The following is a 21,067-nucleotide window of genomic DNA, read 5'->3' on the forward strand; positions in this document are numbered from 1 at the left end:
TTAAAAGGGAGGATCATTTATTGACAAAGGCAACTAAATGTACCCATCCTCTGAACAAACCCATCAGCTCGCTAAGGAGTGTTGGCTGTAACAAAGCAATAAATACGGCAGATAGAAAAAAATCATACCAGCACCCAATGGTGTTAATTAAACATTTACAAATAAAATACATGTAAAAGGAACTCATAGCAGTCAGCTGAATGAGCTGCTAGGTTTGAAACTTTAGGCAAGGTGGTCTTCTGCTTGCAGGCTGAGTATATGCTCCTTTTAGCTGATCACACGACCTGAAATGACAAAAAAAAAAAAATTGTAAATGCTCAGATTTGAATAAAAGGTTGAAAAAAAAAAGATTGATGATTGATGTACCTTTATTAAAGAGTCGTCTGGATGTTATTCAGGATGTCACCATAGACGACGTTGAACAGCTGTTCTTTTGACTTGGTTCCATCTAGCTGCGCTGTAATAGCAAGTAAACACATTTTAAAATGTGGCCCCTGTGTGAATGTAAGTGATAACACTCGGGGGGGGAAAAAAAAAAAAAAAAGTGGAAATAAATGCACAAACTTACCAACGTCAACATCTGATACCTCCATGATGTTTTTATGCTTTATGTACATGGGCCAGACATGACCGTCAAACAGGCCTGGTGGGTCTGGCACCGAGTAGTTCCTGCCACTACAGAAAAACAGCACCAATTTTAACCAAACAGTAATACAACTATACAAGACTTATGGTTTAGGAACAGTGAAGCACTTACCACCTCCTCTTTTTGCATTCTTCATATGGGATGGAAATAAAGTAGCGTTGGTTCAGCACGTCGATCAAAGGCCTAAACAGAGAGAAATACATTGAGGATTACTTGGTCCCATTTATTACACACCAAGACAAATTATCAGAAATATAACGAGTGTATTTACTTGTAGGTGTAAAGCAAGAAGCCCTCAACAATAAGGATGTGAGTCTCCTCCTCCTTGTGCTCAGACTTGGGGACGATTTCTGTATCCAGGGTGTTATTAACGCCGTGTGATTTTTCAAACTTCACTGGATTGTCCAGCCATGCATAGATTGTGCTCATCATGGCGTCCATATCCAGGGCAGTGATGACTGTAGAGAAAAGCAAGGAGGAAAGATGAAGCAGGCAGAATAGAAAAAACGGAAAACAAACAAGGAAGGTCCAGACACACGCACATGTCTGGACACACAAGTATTTATGTTTTATTATAATTAGTCACAACACCATTAAAAACCCAGGCTTACCATCGTACTGCTTAAATCCATCTTCACCAACTTCAATCTGATCTTGGGGCTGAAACACACATTGATAAAATGTAACCAGATAAGTTCCAAGAAAGATACACTCGGCTACATGGCAGGCTCTGATAGCATTTTTACACACCACTTCATACCATATCTACGAAACACAGCCAACCCACTAACTTATGCAACACAAAAAGCAGTCCCCTGTGGTAAAATAGAGGTGTGTCTATGTGTGCATGTCTCACCTTGAAGAAGTCATCCTGATGTACCACACAACAGTTGGGCAGGTTCTTGACCAATCTGTTGGTGAGGGTGGTTTTCCCTCCGTTGGTTACTCTACATGGAACAAAAGCAATAGAAAGGAAAGTGAGTGGCAGTTGATGAAGACAAATACTTCAAACCATACCATACTGGACACACCCACACTGTGACAGGTCATCCAAATGTCAAATTTAGGGCTGCAAGGAGTATTCGATTAATTATTAATAATAGCTTCTTTGCTTTGAATGTTGTTTTCTTTCTGATTTTCCAGCTTCTTATGTCTGAATTTTGCACTGGTTTATTTGCTCCATGTGACAAATAAATTATTAGAATGAGAAATTTTGGTGTCTGGACAAAACAAGAAATTCAAGATCATAGTAATTTCCAGGTTTCGGAGACAACCATAGTAGTAGTTGCAGGCAGAGTCGAATCCCATTCATGCTCTCCATTACATGTGACAGTGACTGTTGCACGTAATGGAGAGCGTGAAGTAGTAGTAGTTCCACGATCACAAAACCATTTGTTTACAAAGCAACTACAACTTACTATGGCTGCAAAGGTTGATTTAATCTATTTCTTATTTATCATCGATTATTCAGTAGGGTCTATTAATGATCAAAGATCAATAATCACTGCATAAAATATTTTTTTGACATCTTATGACCAGTCGTTTAACATTTTGACGAACATTTGTCGTCATTTAATGGTGTCAGATATTAATATTTTCATATTTAAAAATGTATGTCAGGTGGATTTAGGGCGGGTCAACCCTGTTCACTCCATGAGCTTTAACTTTCCACTAAAATCTATTAGCCTGGCAGGTTTAAGCTACGACTACTCCATGAACACCAACATGAGCAGAACAGCAAGAAAAGGGTCCAAAAGAAAGACCAGCGACGCAGCTGCCGGTGACATGACCGCTCATACTCCACGTGTGTTGGGCTTTCAGGGCCTAGCAGCTCTGTTAGCCTGTTAGGTTAGCCTAGCTGCAAGGCGGGCCATTCATCCGCACTACTCACCCGCCAATGCCGATGATGTACTTCATGTTGTCGTGGTGGTTGGATAGAATCAAAAAATACAATGAAAATCGCCGAGACTTCAATCGAACCGGTACCGAAGGGTCACAATGATGGGACGGGAAGAAAGCTTAAAAAGAGAAGGTTGCAACAGGAAACGTCAACTACTGGATTCCTCCATGGCAGCGAGGGTTTGAGTTGAGTGAAGAGAGGACGGAGCCGAGATGTCGCTCGTACACGGTCTTCACCGGGAGAGAACTGTTAGTTCCGAGACTCAGCTACACATACTACATACAGCGTCCCGATTGGCTATTTAAACACTTCCAGTTCCATGGAAATCCCAGGGCAGCCAATGAGAAGCGAGTGTCACCGCAGCCTCGCCTCTCGGCTGTAACTCGTGATCTTTTTTCTTTTCTTTTTTTGTTAATGGAAAAAAACCTAGTGGAGGTTAAAAGAAATCTTTATTGAAAATTTACATAACATTTTGATTTCATGCACGTCACATTATATTATTGGGTTATCACATTTTTATTCATTTACATTGCAATTGTATTAGTATTGTATCCCTTATTTTTTTCTTATGGGCTGAGACGATTAATCAATTACTAAATGAATTGTCAATTATTTTGATCATTTATTCATCTGTTTGAGTGTTTTTTTTTTTTTTTTTAAGAATTAATACAAAAAACAGCTTCTTCAATGGGAATTTTTCGGGTTTCTTTGCTCCATATCACAAAGAAATTAAAATGAATCACTATTATTTAACAATAATTATTAAATAATCTGTTTTTCATAACCAAACATTTTTCGGTTCTAAAAAAATTTAATTGATAATTTAATAGTCATTATTAAATAGTGATTATGAAAAAGAGGTGGGATTACACTTTCTCCATTGAGAAACAATATAATGTGAAGCAAAGTAGTGCTTTTATTTGAATAGAACTGCAGCTAGGCTCTGTATACACCAAAATAAAATGCACATCAGTTCATATATGTTCACATTTAGCATTAATCGGGGGTATTTGTTGCGGTTGACATGTGTTTTTTCTTTGTTATTTTTTCCACCCAGGTCATTTCAATGAGGGATACAAACACTCCAAAAGTACACTTTTCATAAATCATTTTAAGGCTATTTATACATGATATTTGTATTCATTAGGGAAACATTTAGTTGAGGTTTTCCAATCACTAAATACAAGTACACTTGTATTGTTTTCTTGTAGTTGCATATGTCATCTCCTTCAAAGCTCACCACAATAAACCTGTATTCAAAATATTATCATATTTTTGTGTGAACCAGACACAGAAGAAACAAATTATAACATCTCCTAAATCACCCACATTGCTGTGGTGTTTCTTTCACCAGCCTGCAGTGGACCTCTCTCTGTTTTGTTTATAAATGTTCCCGACCAAACACCATGACACAGTTTTCCTGAGGTTACACCAAAATATTACTTATGTTGGTGTTTACATCCCCGAGAACCGCAACTATGAAGATTAAGTTGCCAAGTGTGGTGCTCAGCGTGCTTTGTTAAAACTTCTATTCTTAGGTTGACTCAGCTTCGTTTGGCTCGTATAGTTTATTTTGACTTTCTGGGGGGATTTTTTAGAGTTTCCCAAACTCTACTGTGATAATATAGTGCTGCTCTGAAACGCTACTGTGATAATATACTGAACTGAAACTCTACTGTGATAGTACACTGCACTGAAGCTCTACTGTAATAATATACTGCACTGTAAAGTTTCTGGATCGAAACACATAATGTTTTCTTGGAGTTCAGCTGAGATGAAAATACGTCTCCACTCCTACTCATGTCACTTCCACCGTGATAATAGGCTGATATCTGTGACATTTACTAGTCAGATGATTTGCTTCCACCCGACTCTTGCCTTCACATTGGACCACCATGTGGTGTATTGATAATACCCTCACGTTCAAAAATGTAATTGAGAATCGATGGGTTCTGAAAGACTCTCTTTGTACTGACATCGTTAAGCATGCACCTAATCACATTTTTCATGCTTTCACAAGATTTAGTTGACACCCTTTTCCAGTGAATTCCCTTTCTTGTTCCCTTGTGTGACACAATATGCTATTGGACACACATGCGTTGCAATGCGTGTGTTTTACACAGATTTTGACATTTGACAGTTTTGACCAATTTTTAATTCTCTGAAGACAACGTAGTTACCTAGCAGCCTCAGATGAGTCCTCGTGCTTGAACTAATCTGTTATAGTTGTGACATTTATGGCTGTTTGTATGAAAGATATCACATCACTATTTTGATTTTATTCGGTGGGAGATACAGTGCATGCTTGTATCGAGGCAAATAGGCATTTCCCTTTTGGAATCTCACATGGGTGTTCCAGCTGATGACTGTTGACCTTTTAGCACCTTTGCGATGATACAGAGCAGCTGATGTGTTCCATGGTTTATTTAAGGTAGAGTTTGTTATATTTCTGCAGGTTTATTGAGAAAGATTTAATTTACAACCCATTAGTATAGTTTTGGTTTTGTCAGCGTAGAACAAGCCTCTTATATGTACCTGGTATTTATACAGTCTTATCATGTATAAAGTATCTAAAAGCGATACTTGAGTAAAAGTATGTTACCAGAAGATTACTTTGGTAGAAGTTCAAGCTCAGGTTGGGAGTTGGATTCCTGGCTCTGCTAGTGTACATGTGTCCTTGAGCAAGACACTTAACCCCATGTTGCAGCATGAAAATGGGTGAATGACAAAACTATAGTGTAAATCATCTCATGAAGACAGAAAGTACAGACGTGAGTTTTGTACTTAAGTACATTAACACTGGATTTACATTACTGAGGCCTACATTTTTGTGTTTTTTTACAGCAAGCCAAAAAGGACAAACCATTCTTCACTTTGCAAAAAAGTGAAGGGTCTGTATTTAAATAATGCTTTTGTAGTCCAAGGTGTTATGGCCTTTAGGAAGGTTTTACAAATGTGAAACTCCATGAATTAAAAATATAGAATATAAAGATCTATACATGCCTGTGTCCATGTCTCGAGATGTCCTGTGAACACTTTTACAGGCGTCTCTTTTACGGTTGTGGTCAATTGTTGCTTTTTGAGCCGTATGAGTATTTTTTGTTGCAGTACCACAAGTGCCCACCGTGACAAAATTGTCTATAAAGGCGACATAGACCGGAAGCTCCAATTAAAGCTGCGTTTGTGTGTGTGTATCTGCGTCATGACCTCGTTTATGAAACCCTAAAGTTTCAGAACAAACAGTTCAGCCACTGCTGAGAAAATAGTGTTGTATTGTTTTCCTGGGCTCTGCAAAGCGGATCGGCACTTCCTTCATTTGATGTCGTCATCAGGAATCCTCACCATTCCTCTCACCACCGTAGCGCCTACTGGTGCGGGCACTAGTCCGGGCACCCGGTTGCGTACATTCAACCGCAGAAGAAGAAGAATTACTCTTGTTGTAGCTGCTGAGATGCAGAGCATCCACCGTGCCAGAGGGGGAGCTGTGTATCTGAGAGCTGGCCTATCTATTACGTCACTTCCAGGTACCTGGCCAATCACAGGACAGTGGGAAAGCTCTCGTTGGCTGGCCAATCACAACACAGTCCACGTCCATTGTGCTAGCTTTAGCAGCACAATGCTACCCAGATTTTGAAAAAACAACAACATGATGATACGCTCAGTTTTACATAACTATGACTTAAAGTTTGGAAAACACAAGAGAAATATTAAATTAAAGGTAAGTATTGATAATGTTAACATAGAAAGAGTAAATGAATTTGAATTCCTTGGCGTGATCTTAGACGACAGAATCTGCTGGAAACCACACAGAACACAAAGCATATTCTCAATCAGAAAGCACTATATACTTTTACCATAAAAGATATATAAATGAAATAACTATCTATCTACCATTAAGTGGCAGCTGATATTGCACACAGAACATTGAAGGTACTGTAAGATATGCTGTAAGGGGGTGGAGTGGCTCAGTGGTTAAGACCCTACCTTGTGTACCAAAGACATCATGGTCGCAAGTTCGATTCCACCCCTGGCTAATTGTACTTGATTCCATTGTAAGTCGCTTTGGATAAAAGCGTCTGCTAAATGACATGTAATGTAATATGCAGATTCTGTTTCTATGACCATGACAGACGAGACGACTGGGGACCTTGACATGAAATTATGTTGTCTTTTTTTTTTCCTGAAAACGTGAGTAAATGCCAAGAAATGTTTTTACTCACACAGACACCGTGTCATGGATTTATGGATCGAAGCAGGAATGTGTAGCTTTTCAACGAATTTTAGTCTGGATTCCGCTGACGTTTTGGAAGTCCCCGACATGTCACTCCCGCTATGAGGCCATAGGGGCCTATGGCCTCATAGCATTATTGACTAAATACAAATGAAGGGGCGTCATCGTAGTAAAATTAGTTTTCTCAGTCAAGACTTTGACAACAACATGCTTTCTGGTGTGTGACGGCAGCTGTAGCTCCCCGACTTGTTTGGTGACGTTGAGGTGTGAGCCGGGGAAACGTTTGTTTGTTGCATTCTGCAGTTCCACCACTATGCTGCGTTCACACCGAACGTGAATTTGTCAAGTTTACGTACAAAGTCAATGCGCGGATGCGAGTTGTAATTTTTCAACTTTGGCGAAATATCGTGCTGATGCAACAACGCAATGACCAATCAGCGTTGAGATGACGTCACCTACTTGCCAGTGACCAGACTCCGCCCTGGGAAACGTAATATTTTTGTGTGTGGACGCTCGGAGCTGTACTACACTTTATCTCTTGTGGAAACGTCTGCAGAAAAGAAACCGTCGGTTTCACAACACTATACTATAGATGCATCAAAATCGTGTTCGGTATGAACGCAGCATTAGGTGGCAGTTGATATTGCACCCTGAACCTTTAAGATAACATGCTTTATGATCTAATGCAGATACTGCATTAGATCTGTTGTCGTAATCCGAGTTAAACCATGACAGGCAAGACAAGAAGCTGGAAATGTTACCGTGAAATTTCGCTACCCAATGCTTTTCTTTTTCCCTGAAATACATCGTGACTTTGTAGAATGCCAAGATGTTTTTCTTCCACATGCACAAATATTGTGATACGCACTTTAAGCCGTGGATGTATGGATCAAGTCATAAAGCTTTAAAAGTGCGTTTCAGTCGGGATACCTCACATGCAATGTTGTATTAAACTTTCACCTGACGCGTCCCCTGCTGCTATGGCCACATAGCTTCATTAACTAAACATATGACCCAGGACGCAGGACTCACTCTACCTAAAAGGGTTTTCTGGGTCAAGACTGTGTCACCAGTGTGAATCTAACACAACTCGAAATGCTAAATCAGCTGGACAGCGAATAACATGCTGTCCCATTAATAAATGTCTCATAACCCTGAGAGATACTGTGAAATGTAATCACGCCTCCCTACAGTGTACTTCATCTGCTGCTTTGTCGTCACATTTACCCGCAGATTTGCATCAGTTTAAATTGTCATATCGTGGATTCTTCTCTTATAATTTGATTGGATGTCCGTGAATACCACATTTTCTGCATGACCTTCACTTTGTTCACAGTGAATTCAGGAATTCTGAGAAGTCTTTGCTCGTTTCTGGTGGCGTGATGCAGCTGCTACGTCACATTAAATCAAAGGCATGTGTCGTGTTGCATAATTGCTGATTGTGTGATTAAAGCTGTGGCTTCAGCTAAAGTTTGTATTTGTAGTATTAGTGACAAATAAGTGATAAGTAATTTGTCACTATTACTACTATTACTATTACTAATTTTGAGACTGACTGACTTGCTGAGTGAGTGTGGTTAGACTGCCCTCTGGTGGTTGTAATTATGTCTCTGCCTCTGAATTTTGTATGTCTCTTTTTATTTTTATTATATTAAATGTAGAGCTGCACATAACGATTATTTTCATAAATATTTGTGAGGTTCAAGATTCAGAAAGGTCATAATAAGTATTGTGTCTCAAATAAAACCTTTAAAAATTGCCAGCAGAGAAAAAAAATACACTTCAAATGAACCCAAAATAACAAAGACGAAAACTAAGCACAATTTCAGTTTTCGTTTATTTGTGAATATAATAACCTTTGTGTGGAGACAGACAGACTGAGCAGAGGACAAAGGCATTTATGTCACATGCATTAACAAAGCGAACAGCATGTGAACGTCAGACAAAGTTATTTCAGTGTAAAACTTTCACTTCTTTGTTGAAAAGATTGTGGTTCCCTCCCATTGTTTATTTCCTCTGGACGCCTTCATTAAAACAGGCAGTGAATTTAGTCTGTTCTTAGCACAGGTATATCCGGAATATCAGCATGCTAAATGCAATGAGGCCATCATTCGTTTGATGTTTTACACCCGTGTATGCAGTGTGAAAAGGCCTTTTATGAGCATTAGACACAAAGCTTGCACTGGAAATTTAGTGCATACTAGTGCGTATTTAGTGACATAATTTTTGCATCTAAATTAATCACATTTCATACATTCATTGTTGAAAATATACATAAATCTCAATTACGAGGCTGAAACAAAAAATAATTGAGCCTATTTATTAGCAAACCCTGGAAACAATATAGCCACAACTATATATATAGTTGTATAGATATATATAGTGTTCACACTTTCCTGTAAGTACTGAGATCTGCTGAAAAACAAGTAGACAATAATCATCCACACACCGTTGGAATAGACATAGGCTGTGGGGACAGAGCTGTTCACTGTTCATTTCATTGTGATGAAAATTGTTGCTTGTGGCTGTGACAGACCAGGACAGACCAGTTAAGACATTTAACTCTGTTTTGTCTGATTCAAGTTCCTGAAATAGTGCACACAATTGCAACTCAGACCAGTCCAATCCATTTTATTCATAACGCACATTTAAAACAACATTGTAGACCAAAAGTGTCAAAGATCAGGTCCCTGTCCCTCAAGAATGCAGATGATAGAGTTACACATGGACACTGCAACCTGGGACTATGACTAGCAGGGGGAAGTCAAACAGTGATTATGTGCGTCTTCATTGGAAAGAAATACTTCTCTCTAACTTTCTATCTGGATTAAATAAGCAATTTTAGCTCAAGAGTAAAACTGAATTAGAAAAAGTATGCAAATAAAACTTATTTTCAAAAAAAAACAAAAAAAACTTTTCAACATATTTTACATTTGCTATAAAACAATTCAATTATTCAGTTGCTGAGAGGAGTAAAAAAAATAATCACATGAAAAACCAAATGGAACAAAGCCCTACAGTTATAATACTCCATCACTGTGCTTACAGTAAGTAGTCTTTTGGACATACTTTCATTTCCAGGTTGTGAAAATATATATATATATATATATATATATATATATATGTAATATATAGCACAGCATGTGGAAAATAAACACGATAAGTTAAAGTGAGTGTGCTGGTGAGGATGTTTATCCTCTACAAAGTTATTAAAACTACAACATCATGGCAGCAGAGGCGACACGGGTAAAACTGGAAACACAGGGGAGTATTGTTGTTTTTCTTTTAATGCCTCTGGTTTATTTTCTCTGTAAGTATGGAGAGACCTTAGAAGTCCAGTGTGTAAGAATTAGAGACTGTAGAGTGAAACAAATCACTCCTTCCCCTTCAAAGCGTTTCAAGATACTATGGTGGCCTTAATGGATTCAGCTTCAAAATGCAAAACGCATGCTTTGACTGGTTTTAATGTTTGTGTGCTACCAGTAGATGGCAGCCTCAATAAAGCAATGACACACTTACATACTTTTTGAAGTGGATTGTCTTAGATTTCTCCCAATAACCTGTCTTAAATGTTCCACCATGGACATTTAAGTTGAATAAATGGTTTATCCACCATTGTTCAGGAAGCTACAGAGGCATTAGGCGTCTGTATCCAAACATGGGGTTGTTGAAGTCTCCTGTACATAGGTGATTATAGATTTTAAAGGTGTCCTCACAAAAATTGCTGTTGCTCTGGACTGACATAATTAGTCGTCTCTTTGCCTGAGATGATTGGAAGAAATGAAATATACTACACCAAATTATGTTTGTGTGAGTGCCTTCAGTAAGTCATTTTAGTTCTGTTTTATTTTTTCGTCAGGCACCAAGTTGTGCCTGGCCTGCTGATAAGACACAATAAAAAAATTACACAAAACAGGCACAGCAGCAGCAACTACACTTCCAGTCCAACAAAAAGTGCTTTCTTGCAACTGACACAATATTGCCGGAAAATTGACATGTGAAACAAATAGAGAAATATAGAAAATAATAATAAGTCAAGACTTTCCACATTCATTCTATAGAAAAAACTGTATTTAAGATCATGATTCAGCAGACAAAATAATAATAATTTGCTTTTCGTAGCCTTAGAATTTATATGTATTTTACGCATTGCTTTGAGTTACTTACTCTGCAACTGAAGAAGAATTACATATTTTCTTGTATGCCGAGGTCACTTCAGTTATTTGACATGCTCGGAAAGGGAGGAGTGAGTGGAGGAGTCTCACTTCAGTCTCACTGTTAAATGTCATTAATTCTCACACACTAAATCTCCTGAATGGCGGGGGGTTCTGAAGTCAATCTTGATCAGGTTTGCTTAAGAATCCAAAAGTTCCTAAAACCATAGATACTCTTCAGTTTCACACACTCTCTGTGTGAGCACTGCCAAACTAAAATATATATATATAAAAAATAACTAGTCAGAAAAGTGCTACAAGTGTTTAAGTCCAAGCTATTCAACACAATCTCCATAAAGTACAAAACAGGTTGACTCTGTTCATGATCCATTCTCCACTGTGGTCCGTAAAGGTGGAGCAGCTGGATGAATGTGGAGATGAACAGGTGAATGACAAAACGTGAGCTTCTAGTCATCGCAGCCAAGCAGCTCCATGCGTAGAGCGATGCGCTCGTGCCACTCCCAGGGGACCACTCGGACGTATCGGGCGTAGAACGGAGCCTCGAAGACATTCTTCTTGTGCGTGTTGTTGTCGATGTTGCCTTCGAAAAGCTGCAGATAAATTTAGGTTAAGTTAGTTTCTAAGAAAAAGTAATGACTTTCTATGACTAATATTACTCGGTCTAGATCTGACCCTGCTGGCAGCCATGTGTGAATGAGTGTATGGCTCCACAGAATGTATTTGATAATGTGTCAATATCTCACACAACCACACTTTGAAAAACATGAACTATGCTTTTAATGCAAATGCAAAAGACACCGCAACAAAATCATCAGTCATTAGATGATTCAACATTCTGAAGAGAAAGACCTGTATTCTCTTAAAAAAGCATTGAAATTAAGACTAATTTCATCCTTAATGTGAAATATGTTCTGTTTTCTTTGCTTGTCTATGACAGCAAACTGTCAGTCATCATCTAACCGCTTTATCCTCCACCAGAGGGTCGCGGGGGGTGCTGTGCCAATCTCAGCTACATCGGGCGATAGGCGGGGTACACCCTGGACAGTTCGCCAGTCCATCGCAGGGCCACACACAACTAGAGACAAACAACCATTCACTCTCACACTCACTCCTATGGTCAATTTTAGAGTGTCCAATTTACCTAATCCCCACATTGCATGTTTTTGGACTGTGGGAGGAAGCCGGAGTACCCGGAGAGAACCCACGCACACACGGGGAGAACATGCAAACTCCATGCAGAAAGGCCCTCGTTCCACCCGGGGCTCGAACCCGGGTCTTCTCGCTGCAAGGCGAGAGTGCTAACCACTACACCACCGTGTGGCCCGACAGCAAACTGAATAACTTTAATTTCTTGACAAAACATTTAATTTGAGGATCTTTTTATGCATTTAAAAAGTAATTGATAGTCTGTCTGTGCAGGTTCATATGTTACGTATAGACGGATTAATTGATAATGAGCTTTAAAATACATAAACTCATCTTCATCTCAATATTAATTAATTGCATCTATCATGTGAAAGGATGTATGAATCCCCATTGTATGGATTCAAAGATTGACTGACCTTGTCATTTCCAGTGTCCTCGTCCTTCACCGTACTCCATGTCTCTCCATCGTTACTGTAAGAAACTTTAAACACAGAGACATACAGCACCACACCAAAGTCTTTCGCCCCCTGAGTGATGATGCCTGTGAGGCGCGCTGTCCTCTCTAGATCGACCTGATAAGAAAAGAAAACGGGTTCGCTGGTATCAAAGGACATTTTAGCCACAATGACATCTTAACGCTGATTCCAGCGTTCCTCACCTGGATCCACTCTGAGCGGTTGTTGTTGGCGGGAGACCAGGCGTTTGTCTTGCCCTGCTTATCCAGGCGGGCAAACTGAGGATGCCACGTGAAGGTGTCGATTCCCCACGTGCGGAAAGTGCTGGTGGCCGTGAGCTGCCCGTCGGAGATGAGGCGAGACTTCATCCCCAGAGGCTCCGAGCAACCTGATGTGTTTGAATATACTGTGAATCAAAAGCAAGTGGAGAGACAGAGGGAAGGCAGGAAAGCAAGAGAAGGAGGAGAAGCAAGAAAAAGGGGTGACATATTTATGCATATACCCAGAGAAAAGAGACAAATCAGCTTCCTCCACCATTTAAAGAAATTAAGGAACACAGAGGGTTTGAGCGATTGAAATCATTTTTACACCCGTGATAAAGTGGAAGAGTCGCAGACAGTGAAGAAGAATGCATGCAATAAAAAGAATAAAGCTACAAATACAGTGTTTCCTCCATGTGCGTTTCTGTCTGTGAGTAATTGTTACAGCTGCTTTGTTGTTACAGTATATAGTGACCACTTCACACAGAGTTCTGTTTATTCCAGAGAGCGGGTCAGGACACACAGATGCGTCTGACCACAGCTCGATGTTATGCAGCTCAAATGAACTCTTATGAATCTTAATGGATTTCTATCACTGCTTACAAAAATGAACACTACACGACGTCATCAGTCTTTATGATTTTCTGTCTGATTTTAAGTCCTGGCCTCAATGTTGCATTATATTGTTGTCAAAGAGTTATAGAATTTATATCAGTGAAAATGTTCAGTTAAAATACTTAATTCATCAACTTTTTATGTTGTATCTTTCCTTAAAACGTCATGTTTTAGATGGTTCTTTTGGTCCAACACACCTGAATCAAATTAATCGTTATCAGGCTTTAGCGGCGCTTGTTGACGAGCTGACCGTCAGAATCAGGTGTGTGTGTGTGAAGTAGGGTAACATCTAAAACATGCAGGGCAGTCAAACCCTAGGACCAGGATTGAGAAACACTGACTTAAACCTTTCATTAATTTCCTGTTTTTCAATGTGTTTACCATTGACTTCACAGCCCACCAGCTCCATACGCAGGGTGCAGGCCTTGCGGCAGACCACAGGGATGATGCGGATGTACTGCGCCATGATGGGAGGGTCAAAAATGTTGGTCTTTGTGCTGTCGTTGTCCGTGTTGCCAATAAAGACCTGCAACGCCACACACGAGGTGAATTACACACTGACAATTAAAGGCATCGTTAATATTTCATTCAAGGTGAGGACTAACCTTGTCCCTCCTTTGGCCATCCAGTCTGTATGTGATATAAGTACTTCCATCCAAGCTGCTCGCCACCTTAAAGGCCTTGATGTACTCGGCTGAGCCCAGGCGACTGGCTCCCTGGGTGATGATGCCCGTCAGACGCATCTTCTTCTGCATATTAATCTGGAGGTGTCACAAAGTAATCAGGCAGTTAGTGAACCTGACGACGCAGTTCATGTTCATGTGCGGAGTCTGGATTATCCCACCTCGATCCAGGGGTTGCTGTCATGTGTGGCCGATGTCCAGGCGTTGACAAGGCCTTGGTTGTTGAGCCGAGCCAACTCTGGTCCCCAGCGCTGGAGACCCAGAATGCCGAAGTGCATGGAGGAAGCAGAAATCTGGGATTCCTCGATTGCACCTCCCTCCATCCCGAGCAGAGAAATGCAACCTGAGACAGGATTAGGGTTAAATGGCACTTATAAAATCTTTTTCCTTTTCTTGTTTTTGTTATTGACCTTTGCTTGACACAGATTTCTGCATCCCTCTGACTCAGGTCAGGTTTTTCTTTTCTTAATACTTATCTTGTCCTGTTTTATTTTGAAATACTCATTATTCTCTCTCATTGCATACTTCACGTGACTGATAGACGCCTTAACTACTCACACCTGTTTCTTGTTAACTCACCTTCCACTTCCTGACAGATCATCTTTCCATTTTACTGCAAGTGTTGCAGCAGCTTCACCGTGTTAGCTCTTGTGTGTATGACCACTGTTTTTGTATTTTTGCTCCATTTGTCTGACTGTCTATGTACCAAACCTGGTTTTCCTCTTGTAAACAGATTTTTGGAATTGACCACTCATGGTGTTTGAATATAAAAAAATATACAAACTTTATGACTGTATAAATGTGAGAAGGTGAACATACGTAGCTGGCACTGCTTTCCAACATATGGTGATGGACACTGGCAGGTGTAGTCTCCATTAAGATCTCTGCACATCCCTCCATTCTTACAAGGCTGATGGGCACAGTCATTCACATCTGGAAAAAGAAAAAATAGTACTCTGCTATTAACTCATCGGATTTTGTTTCTGCTTATTAAAGTATCACAGAACAGAGGGGAGGCACATACAGAAACAACACCTGTTACTTGAAGACTTCAAGAGTGCTTAAAATAATGAGCAGACTCACTGCGTCGTCAACACAGCATTAGTGTTATGTAGGTATGTAGGTAGGTAGGTAAGTACATAGGTAGTGGGTGGGTAGGTAGGTAGTCAGTCAGGCAGGCTGATAGGCAGGAAGGTAGATTCAGTGTGTATGTAGGCAGGTAGGCATGTAAGCAGTTGGTAAGCAGGGAGGTAGTTAGGCAGGGAGGTAAATGTGAAGGTAGGTAGCCAGGCAGGCAGGCAGGGAGGTAGGTCAGTTAGTCGGTAGTTAAGGCCAGAATTTCAATGCAATCAGATGCTATTCAGTATTTTGCTGTAACAACAACAGGAAGACTGCACATGACACACTCACCAAGCTCCACAAGGTGGCACACTTTCACAACATGTTTACAGCTGAGCGATGAATGCATGACTTCACCTTAGCGACAGCACTTTTTACTCTCTTCAGTTGTCTTCACGAGAACCTTAATGTTTGAAAGCTAAATCAAATCAATCAACGTGGTTTAGAAACAACGGACGTCACTGTCATTACAACACTATGTGATTGCTGCCTCCTGTAACTGATGAGACAGAAAAGTGCACAGCTTATATTTAGAACCTTTTCTAATGATAGTCTCTGCATTGACACACTATGATCTCATCAATAACAGCAATTCTTTCAGGTAATTATTGGTTTTTAGTTGACGCAAGTGTACTGTAAGAATCTTTCATCTATTTACATCTATCTAAAATAACGGTCATTGCACTGAAGTGCTTGGTATTGTACATGCCATTTCAAAATAACATGTTAAAAACAAATTAATTAAACGTAGTTTTTGTCCTGCCTGCTTTTACCTTTCTTGCTAACCAAAAAAATAGAGTAAAGCCGATGTCAGGTTGACGTAATGCCACATGGGTCTGTTTAATTCTTGTTCCCGTTTACACTAAGAGGATTGTTCAAACTTAGACACAAATGCCTGTATGGCAGTGACAACAACTGATTTACACCACACTGGGTCGACTGAACATAACAAATAAACTTCAGAGATTTGCTCATGAAATGCAACTTACAAATCTGTAACTTATAAAGTCTATGATATATGGACAGAGCCCATCCCGCATCACAACAGGCACCCAGCCGATGACGTCTGACTGAGTAAAAAATAGAAAATGTGGACGACCACGCAGGAAAAGCCTAGAATTGGTGGTCAGACTGTGGGCACTGGGAGGGTGAGCTGTTCCTTAAAAGACGATGAAGTTATATATTTTCAAATGACATAATTATGTTGTTTTCCTCATAGAAAAAAATGGGCCTCAGTCAAGGATCAGGAATAATGACATTCAACACACTTTAATCCCACATTTTCTTCCCCCTTTCAGCCTTTTAAGTCTTAAATCCACTGCAATAATAATTTGAAAGCGATTTAGTCACAGTATTAAGAGGACACTTTTGCAAATATCAAATTCCTCATCTGATTTAGGTCAAGCTCAAGCACAAGTGGATTCTGTTCTGTTCTATTGACCCTGCAACGCAGTGTGTTTGCATGCCAAGAGACTTGAAGTGGTCCAACTTACTAATTAGCCAAACAGAGTGACCACGGAGTCTAATGAAAGAGAGTCTTTCATGAAACCACTGAGCTCCCAGCACATCACTTTACGAGGTGACACTGTGACAGGATTGAAAAAACCTCATGTGTTCACACTGAGAGTGAAGCCAACTGCTGCTCGTACTGTGCAGCCTATAGTCGTTGGTCACTTTATTAGAAACACCTGTTCAACCTCTTGTTAACACAAATATCTACTCAGCTAATCACATGGTAGCAACTAAATGTATTAAGTCATATAGACATGGTCAAGATGGAGTGCTGAAGCATCAGAATGAGGAAGAAAGGTGATTTAACTGTAGTGAAGTGGGAAAAAGCATTTAAAAGTGTGGCTCTGAATTAATGAAAGTAAAACAAACAAGATAGGAATGACAAGCACAAATAACTCACTGTTTTGGCAGTGCACTCCCTCGAAACTGGGCTGGCATTTGCAGACGTACTCGTTGAAAACATCCCCTCGTCTGGTCGGAGCGATGACTTCACACAAGCCATCGTTTTTACAGGGGTTGGGGCTGCACGGCCCTGAGAGGAAGAGGTGGAGGAGGAAGCAAACACATTATATTCAGTACATTCATTTATCATTATTTAATACATTTTCTTTTCCCCTTACCCGTCTCTGTCAGGTTACAGGTGTCTCCGCCAAAGCCGTCCTCGCAGATGCAGATGAAGGGATCGTCTCCGACACCGGTCACACACGTCCCTCCATTGTGGCAGAGATTCACCTCACAGTATTCACCTGAAGACATGAGATTGACGAGGGAAAGGGGAAGGTATGAATTTACTGCATTCACTTTCTGTCTCATGAAGGATGAAGCTCTTTGTCTTTTGTTGTTGTCACAGTACAAGAAAAGGAGGCAGATAAAGAGTAAGTGATAACAATTTAGCAAATCTGAGCTTGGGAAGTAACATTTTGCACTATGACATTAAATGCAAAAATTACCCTTCTTAAATTTCTCTCCTAATTCAATTCAACGGGCCCTTTGCTCTGCAGCCACATCATAGCATAGGTGTTACTGACATGAGTTACATCCTGTGCTTTTTCTTACAAATGTCTTCCGAACTCCAGGCCCATGATTTACTGGGAGTGCTGTGTTGTTATCAGCAGTCATGAACACAGTGCTGAGTCACAGATCTCTGCTGCTGGATCACTACGAGTCACACTTTACCGTTACTGTTTCTTAACCACTCTATTGACTCATCAGACGCCACAGTAGTAGTCATCAGACAACCTTTAACCTGACTTGAAAACTAGGGAATGTTGAAGACTTTCTACTTCTGTAGAGGGTGGCACCACAAAGGGAAGTAGTAAAAACATTGAATGATGTGCAAGTTAATATTAAAGTGCGTTTCAAGTGGCTTTAGATATTTTTCCCCATAACAGAATATTACCGTGTGTTTAAATTAATTTATAAATGCAAAGCATTATTTTGTTTGTCATTTCCAGCTCTATAATTATGCTATATGACAACAAGCAGTGGAAACAGTGTGTCCTCTTGCATTCAACATTTTCACAACATCAGTTTGATTATTCAAAGTCAGAATTAAGTGAAAAATGGTTTAATTCATCACAAAAATCAAATAAAATCAGTATATCTGCATGATATGAAAGAATGGCTGGCATGTCTGGAAAAGCTTTCCTTAATGAACCTTGTTGACTTTCTTTTTCTGTATATTGACTAATTGATTAACGGGATAATCATCCCAGCTCTGACGAAAAAGGTGTAAACAAATTTTAAATAAACAACACCGAGAGCAGAACGTGTTTATGTGCAGGATTAAAAGCTTGTAGGATTAGCCAGGTTGCACAGAAGCGTGCGGCTCTTTCAGGAATGAGCAGTTATACAACATGACGGTGCAGCCGCTCAGGTGGAGCTCGGGTCACACAAACACAGACACACACACCTGAGCAAAGCATTAGACCCTGAATGTACACGATAACACCGTGGCAGCACATCCAAGACAAATCCACCCTGGCAGCACATTTCCAGGTTTGACTGACTTTGGAGAGTGGACAGCTGGTTTCATGTCTGCTCACATATGGTGTTATTTGTTACCCCATCTGCACCACCTCGTCATGTGACCACAGAGGCAAAGGCATCAACAAAGACAACAGATATGCTAGTATCATACCCTTGTTTTCACAAGGGTATGTCCAGAAACTTCTCCCAAACCACTACTAATCTAAACTGTGGGTGGTGCTTTGTTATTTGTATTTTTTTTAGATACTTTCACTTTTACTCCACTACATTACTTCTAACTATCTTTGTTACTCATTACCACCCAATAAAATCAGAAGAAGAAGATGTTGGTAATAGTCTGTATTTATACAGAGCTTTTCTAGTCTTGCTTTACACTATAGGTTTGCCGTTGAACCATTCACTTTCTGAACCCACAACCTTTATAAGACAACTGAGCTACCATGCTCAATCCTTACTCCTCACTTTTTTTAAAAAATACTTTTACACCTAAAACTGACGTACATTTCATATCAGACGATTACTTTTACAAGTACAGTACATGTCCCTTTAAGGTATTTTATCCAAGACTGTATATATTCAAATTTTACCCTTGGCAACAGAGGAGATAAAAAACCCTCCCTTTTAACAGGAGGAAATAGAATAGTCTCACATGTAATAACAGAGTAATCTTACATTTAATTGCCTGTTTCACATTGACACAGTACAAAATACATATTAACTGCACATATCTATCTATCTTGCTTATTTTATTTGTGTATATCTTTGTTTTTTGTACTTTTAATGTGAAATGTGTGATTTTTTTCTCTAGTGTTGTGTGTCTATTATGGATTTTTACTGTTATTGTGCAGCACTTTAGACAAATGTGTTCTCGTTTAAAGGTAATTTATCAATAGAACTGGATTGGATTCACGATTATTCCCATCATCGACAGACAATGACACACGGATAGCAGCAGGATCTGTGTAAGTTTTAGATTATTTAGTTACTTCAAAGGTGAATACATGTCACGGACAAAAACGTGATTGACGCCTGGAGTTCGTGGGAGAAAACCGTATCAATCAGTCAATAATAATGTCGTAGACGTGATCTGTGTGATTTAAAAATAAACACATACCTGTGACTGAGTGCAGACAAAGTAGCAGCGCCGATGTTGTTAAAAACGCTGTTACTACGTTTCCGGGACGTTTCATCTTTGTTTACAAGTACTTTTGTTAGTTCGTTGTTTATTTGTTGCCGAAAGAAAAACCGTGAATGTAAAGGAACGACGACGCGATGAATGAGGAGCTGGGATTTTTCCGAGTTAACGACGTGTGACGTTTGTCCAGTAGGCGGAGCCACGTCTGAGCACGAGAGGCGTTTCCCAGCAACGGTATTCTGTTTTTCCCTCAAGAAGTGAACTGTCAGCTGGTTTCTTTCTTTCTTTCTTTCTTTCTTTCTTTCTTCCTTTCTTTCTTTCTTTCTTTCTTGCTTTCTTTCTTTCTTTCTTTCTGTTATTATTGTATTATATATATATGTTACGTTATATTTTTATATGAACAGCATTCAGAAATCAAAAAATAATTTAAGTTATTTTTTTTATAGTATATTCACATAAAAAACTATATTAAAAAACAAACAAACAAAAAAACACTCTCTACAGATTATATCTAAAATCAAAAATGATTTAACCCTAATTAAGTGAATTTAGATTCCTGGGGTAAACAAACCTGTTAAATTGTGTCGCCATCGTGTGGATCTTACAGTAACTGCACCAGAAACTGCATTTGGACAAGACTCTGAACTGTTGCTGATAGTTATTTTAAATCATATTTGTCACTTCACTATGCCAAATTAAATATCTACACAGTTGTTTAAGTCTGCATTGAAAGTATATACAGGTTAAGACTGAATGGGTCGAGCAGAAACATTCAAAAAGGGCCAGAACCCTAATACATAATACAATAGTCATTTTGCAACTATTCAGGGTGTTTTTTCCTTGTTATTTTGTCTCTGTGGATGTTTTGTCAGTTTCAGTCTCTTTATGACTCTTTTAACAATATTTCTGGGAGAAGACCAGGAAACCTAATCACATGGGTCCATTCGACACATTTGATATCTCATCATTGACACCATGTAACAGCCTCTTGCAAATTTACATTTTGTATTGTATTATATATAAATATATTTGGTATTATGTGTTTAAATTAGCACCTAGTACCTATATTATCATAGCCATGAAATAAATGTAGCCCACAGCAGAAATGCTGAATGATAATATAACATCATAAGATTATTATCTACTGGTACATGTCAGGTCTGGAACGGTCAGTGACGTTGAAATGTTACATAACGGATTT

General features: G+C 39.4%; 2 protein-coding genes across 3 annotated transcripts; both read right to left on the reverse strand.

Moving 5' to 3' along the window:
- mibp2 (muscle-specific beta 1 integrin binding protein 2) lies at positions 1-2,824 on the reverse strand. The gene is made up of 8 exons (XM_044031236.1): positions 2,538-2,824; positions 1,503-1,593; positions 1,258-1,306; positions 918-1,104; positions 758-829; positions 569-675; positions 367-457; positions 1-284 (listed from the first exon to the last, which is right to left on the reverse strand). The coding sequence occupies exons 1-7, from the start codon at positions 2,561-2,563 to the stop codon at positions 372-374; spliced, it is 618 nt and encodes a 205-aa protein (XP_043887171.1). The 5' UTR covers positions 2,564-2,824; the 3' UTR covers positions 1-284; positions 367-371.
- A 7,753-nt stretch (positions 2,825-10,577) lies between these two features.
- LOC122772669 (EGF-like repeat and discoidin I-like domain-containing protein 3) lies at positions 10,578-20,047 on the reverse strand. 2 transcript variants are annotated; one of them, XM_044030877.1, is made up of 10 exons: positions 19,846-20,047; positions 17,363-17,488; positions 17,143-17,274; positions 14,931-15,044; positions 14,273-14,454; positions 14,034-14,189; positions 13,810-13,954; positions 12,757-12,941; positions 12,515-12,670; positions 10,578-11,542 (listed from the first exon to the last, which is right to left on the reverse strand). In XM_044030877.1, exons 1-10 carry the CDS (start codon positions 19,919-19,921, stop codon positions 11,399-11,401), a joined length of 1,416 nt encoding a protein of 471 aa, XP_043886812.1. In that variant the 5' UTR covers positions 19,922-20,047; the 3' UTR covers positions 10,578-11,398. The 2 variants fall into 2 exon arrangements, with proteins under 2 accessions (XP_043886812.1, XP_043886811.1); XM_044030876.1 differs by having other exon boundaries at positions 12,757-12,959.
- Positions 20,048-21,067: the final 1,020 nt, after the last annotated feature.

This window comes from Solea senegalensis, linkage group LG7 (assembly GCF_019176455.1).
Source record: "Solea senegalensis isolate Sse05_10M linkage group LG7, IFAPA_SoseM_1, whole genome shotgun sequence".
NCBI classification, from domain to species: domain Eukaryota; kingdom Metazoa; phylum Chordata; class Actinopteri; order Pleuronectiformes; family Soleidae; genus Solea; species Solea senegalensis.

What these genes read in the sequence shown, in the direction of transcription:
- mibp2 (XM_044031236.1), bottom strand. Translation starts at nt 2,563, where the DNA reads ATGAAGTACATCATCGGCATTGGCGG. An exon ending in ATCAGGATGACTTCTTCAAG is followed by an intron (nt 1,307 to 1,502) that starts GTGAGACATGCA and finishes TGTGTGTTTCAG; the next exon opens with CCCCAAGATCAGATTGAAGT. An exon ending in GGTATCAGATGTTGACGTTG is followed by an intron (nt 458 to 568) that starts GTAAGTTTGTGC and finishes TTGCTATTACAG; the next exon opens with CGCAGCTAGATGGAACCAAG.
- LOC122772669 (XM_044030876.1), bottom strand. Translation starts at nt 19,921, where the DNA reads ATGAAACGTCCCGGAAACGTAGTAACAGCGTTTTTAACAACATCGGCG. An exon ending in ATGGCCAAAGGAGGGACAAG is followed by an intron (nt 13,955 to 14,033) that starts GTTAGTCCTCAC and finishes GTGGCGTTGCAG; the next exon opens with GTCTTTATTGGCAACACGGA. An exon ending in ACCGCTCAGAGTGGATCCAG is followed by an intron (nt 12,671 to 12,756) that starts GTGAGGAACGCT and finishes TTTTCTTATCAG; the next exon opens with GTCGATCTAGAGAGGACAGC.